At 50.4% G+C, this 3,611-nt stretch overlaps 1 protein-coding gene across 1 annotated transcript; it reads left to right on the top strand.

Moving 5' to 3' along the window:
• The first annotated feature begins 2,422 nt into the window (after positions 1 to 2,422).
• Positions 2,423 to 3,292, top strand: LOC124883400 (extensin-like). The gene is made up of 2 exons (XM_047390528.1): positions 2,423 to 2,715; positions 2,767 to 3,292. The coding sequence occupies exons 1-2, from the start codon at positions 2,423 to 2,425 to the stop codon at positions 3,290 to 3,292; spliced, it is 819 nt and encodes a 272-aa protein (XP_047246484.1).
• Positions 3,293 to 3,611: the final 319 nt, after the last annotated feature.

Genomic DNA, 3,611 nt, shown 5'->3' with positions numbered 1-3,611 from the left:
ATTGAAGACATATTCATTTTGAGATATTCCCACCAGACTGTCAGAGATGTACTGATATTGATGCTTTTAAAATGGTTATGCTGCTTAATTAAAGGGCTGATAAATGGAATATATTTTTATTAATTTGTGGAATGGGATATCATTTAATTGTGTCAGCTCATTCAACTTGTTAGAAATATTAATTCCCAGGTACCTGATGTTTCCTTTTTTTTTTTTTTTTAACTGTGTCCTGTCGGGCAGAGTGGCACTCAGAATTGTTGTCTGAGTGTCAAGAAAATATGGAAGTAAAATAGTCTCATTAGAATCAGACATTTTTTAGACATTGAATTTATAACACTGAATTTTTATCCTGTGCAATTATGTATGTGAATGTTTTTTGTACTTAAAATTTGTCAGCAAAAATTCACCTGCAAGAATTCACCAGCAAAAATTCACCTGCAGAAATTCACCTGCAGAAATTCACCTGCAAATGTGTTGACCTTCTGGTGACTCAAGCCAAAGCAATCAGCACTCGATCGAACACCCATTTGAATCTCATCACTGCAGGCGAATTTCTGCATGTCAATTTCTGCAGGTGATTTTTTGATGGCGAATCTCTGCAGGTGAATTTCTGCAGGTGAATTTTTGCAGGCGAATTCTTGCAGGTGAATTTTTGCTGGCAAATTTTAAGTACAAAAAAAAATTCACATACATAATTGCACAGGATAAAAATTCAGTGTTGTAAATTCAATGTCAAAAAAATGTCTGATTCCAATCAGACTATTTTACTTACTTCCATAAGAAAAAGCCCAACAGATTTTCTTTCATAAGTGGAGCATTACAGCTAGTGCTTTAAAGCTCTGCTTGATATTCATAAAAAGAAACTTTATCAGAAACTGCTTTGGGAATATTTCAATTGTTACGGACACGGAGACAGTAATGAAAAGGAAAAAAAGGAGGAACGAAAGAGAGAAAGGCGGGAAAAAGGAAAAGGGGGGAGAAGGAGAATAGAATGGAGGAAAGAAAGAAGGATGAAGAGAATACAAGATAACACCCTGCTTGCTTCTACACCTGCCGAAACATTCATATTACCAGCTTTTTTACTGAAAAGTGCACGGTACTTATGAATGCAAGATGTATTTAGTGGTAAATGCGGCTCAGTATAGAACATTTGTGTATCTGTTAACACCTGAATGTAAACACCTGTGGGTCTGAGTGTGAGCGCGCTTGTGTCTACAAGGTGTCTGCATAAAAATACGCAATAGTGAGCGTGAGGAGCCACAGACCTGCCCCCCCCCAGACCCGGGACAGATACGAAGGAGATCCAAGCCACAGACATCCAAAGGCCCCCCAGAGCACAGGAAGCCCAGGAGAACCACCACCGGGACTACCATAACCCCCCTAGAGAGGAGCAGGGGAGAATCCCAGGGGAACCAGCCAGCAGCCACAGTACAGAAGCCCCAGGGAGCTGCAGCGACGAGCCCACAGGCCCCGGTGGCAGCCGTCTCCGAGCTTCCAGCCATGAACCCAGAAACCCGAGACCCGGGAACATTTCACTCCCCAGGCAGAGGCTCAACAAAGCCCAGGGGTCCAGGCCCCGGCAAGCAGCCACCGGGAGAGAGCCAGCACACACCAAAGGACCCTGCCCCGATACCAAGAACCACAAGGACACCGGCGGGCAGAGACACCAACCACCGGCAGGTAATGTGGCGGGGAGGAAATAGGCCCCACATGTGATGGGGGGGCCTAAACTGATCCAGGAGAGGGAGCAGTCCAAGACCCAAACTGACACAAAAAAGAGGCACACACAGTCACAATCACACATACCCATCCTCATGTGTACACATAACACTCACATCCACACACCCAACGTAATGACAAATAACAATGGACATTGTACATTCATTCACACTCCCCATAAATACTCTATACTCCTAGGTTTAGGTGCTGGGGTCATAGGGGCAACCAGCTCCCGGACCCAGGAGGTGGTCCCCTTCCCTCTGGGGGTGGAGATAGGCAGACCACCCCAGCACTGAACCTGGGCTGGCCCAGACTGACCCAAGCCCAGACCCTGACCACCCGTCCCGACCCCAGTCGCTAACAACCCCAATCCTCATCCGGAGAGGGGGCCATGTACAAAAGAGGGGCCTAAATGGTCCAAACTAGCCTGCCAACCAGAGCTGCCACAGGATGAAACAGTCCCAACCACCCAATGAATTCTGATTCTAACCTCATGAACCCCCCACCCCCAATGAACCCCAACCTGAATTTCCCCACAGGCCCACCCCCAACCAGGACACAGATATCAAACACATGCCCCCGAACCCAAACGCCACGAATCCCCTCCCCACAGGGGCACACCCCGTAGGTGAGTTCCATCCCCGAAAAGCCAATGAAGCCACACCCACACAGTGCAAGCTCCACACACGGCCCCACTCCAAGCATGTCAGGCAAACCCAAATGCAAGCTCTGGGCAAGCATAGGCACATGCACCCCCATAGACGAAATCATCAGGGCCACCCAGCCGACCACCATGCCAAAGGGAAAGACGCCAGCCCAGAATGCCGAAGGGCACCACAGAAAGGCCACAGCACGCGCAGCAAAGAGGCTGCACTTCCTCCCCGAGACACAGAACCACCAACATCCAGGCCAGCCGAGCAAAAACGACATAGCCAAGCCAAGCCAAGCCAAGCCACAGTTCCTCCTGAGCCAACACCACAGCAACACCACACATCAGTAGGGGGACAGTGAAAAGACCACCAACCCCAAGCACACACCACCCACCAGGAACCACCCAGCAGACAGGCAAACCCTACCTCAGTATAAGGCAGAGAAACCCGATGCAACCGCCGAGCCCAGCGATGCCCACCCTACAGCACCCACACTCGGAGGCCAGAGCCGGCACACACAGGACAACCGCCCAAATACCACAGCATGCCATACAACAGAGAACAAAATGCAGCAAAGAGCACCCAAAGCAAAGCCCACAACCTGCGAATGCGCCCCCACCACCAGCCCTCCAAAAATAAAGCCCTCCCCCTCGAAAAGAAGACCCTCAGCATCCAGGTCCAAGAACATGCCCGACACCCATACCCCAGCCAGAAGTAGCACCGCGAGAAAACCCACACCGAAGCCTACAAAAGGCAGAGAGCCCACAGAGCCAAAACCAAAACCCACCAAGAAGCCGAGACCAGTCCACTCCAAGATCAACCCCGGCCATCCAAACCATGCAGACCCCTCCGACCCCCCATCCTTCAGACAGAACCGGGACCGGGGTCAGGAACCGGAATACAGACAAGGAACCAGAATCTGAACCGGAACCACCCAGTTCCAAACGATGCCTATCCCCACCCACCTCCATCCCAGAAGAAAACCTACATCCACCCCAAATTTTGAACAACTCCCATAACACGTAAGACATTAAACACCCAGGTTGACTTCACCCCACCCAGACCCTCCATCCAGCCAGCAGAATCCACTCCTTGAAGGAGAGAGCACCTGCGATGAGATGGTACCTACCCGCCAGTTTAGGGCTGGGTGCCAGAACATGCACAAGCCCAAAACCCTGGTGATATACCCACCAGGACCCAAGCCCCCCAGGGCCAGCCAGGACCCCAGCCCGGGGGCGACAT

This window comes from Girardinichthys multiradiatus, chromosome 17 (assembly GCF_021462225.1).
Source record: "Girardinichthys multiradiatus isolate DD_20200921_A chromosome 17, DD_fGirMul_XY1, whole genome shotgun sequence".
Taxonomy (NCBI): domain Eukaryota; kingdom Metazoa; phylum Chordata; class Actinopteri; order Cyprinodontiformes; family Goodeidae; genus Girardinichthys; species Girardinichthys multiradiatus.
Note: the sequence above shows the minus strand (reverse complement) of the source record. Positions and strands in the feature narration are given on the sequence as shown.

Bases quoted from the DNA above. Each gene is read 5' to 3' on its own strand.
- LOC124883400 (XM_047390528.1), top strand. From the start codon at position 2,423: ATGTCAGGCAAACCCAAATGCAAGCTCTGGGCAAGCATAGGCACATGC. The intron at 2,716-2,766 runs GTAGGGGGACAG...ACCACCCACCAG, and splicing joins CACAGCAACACCACACATCA to GAACCACCCAGCAGACAGGC.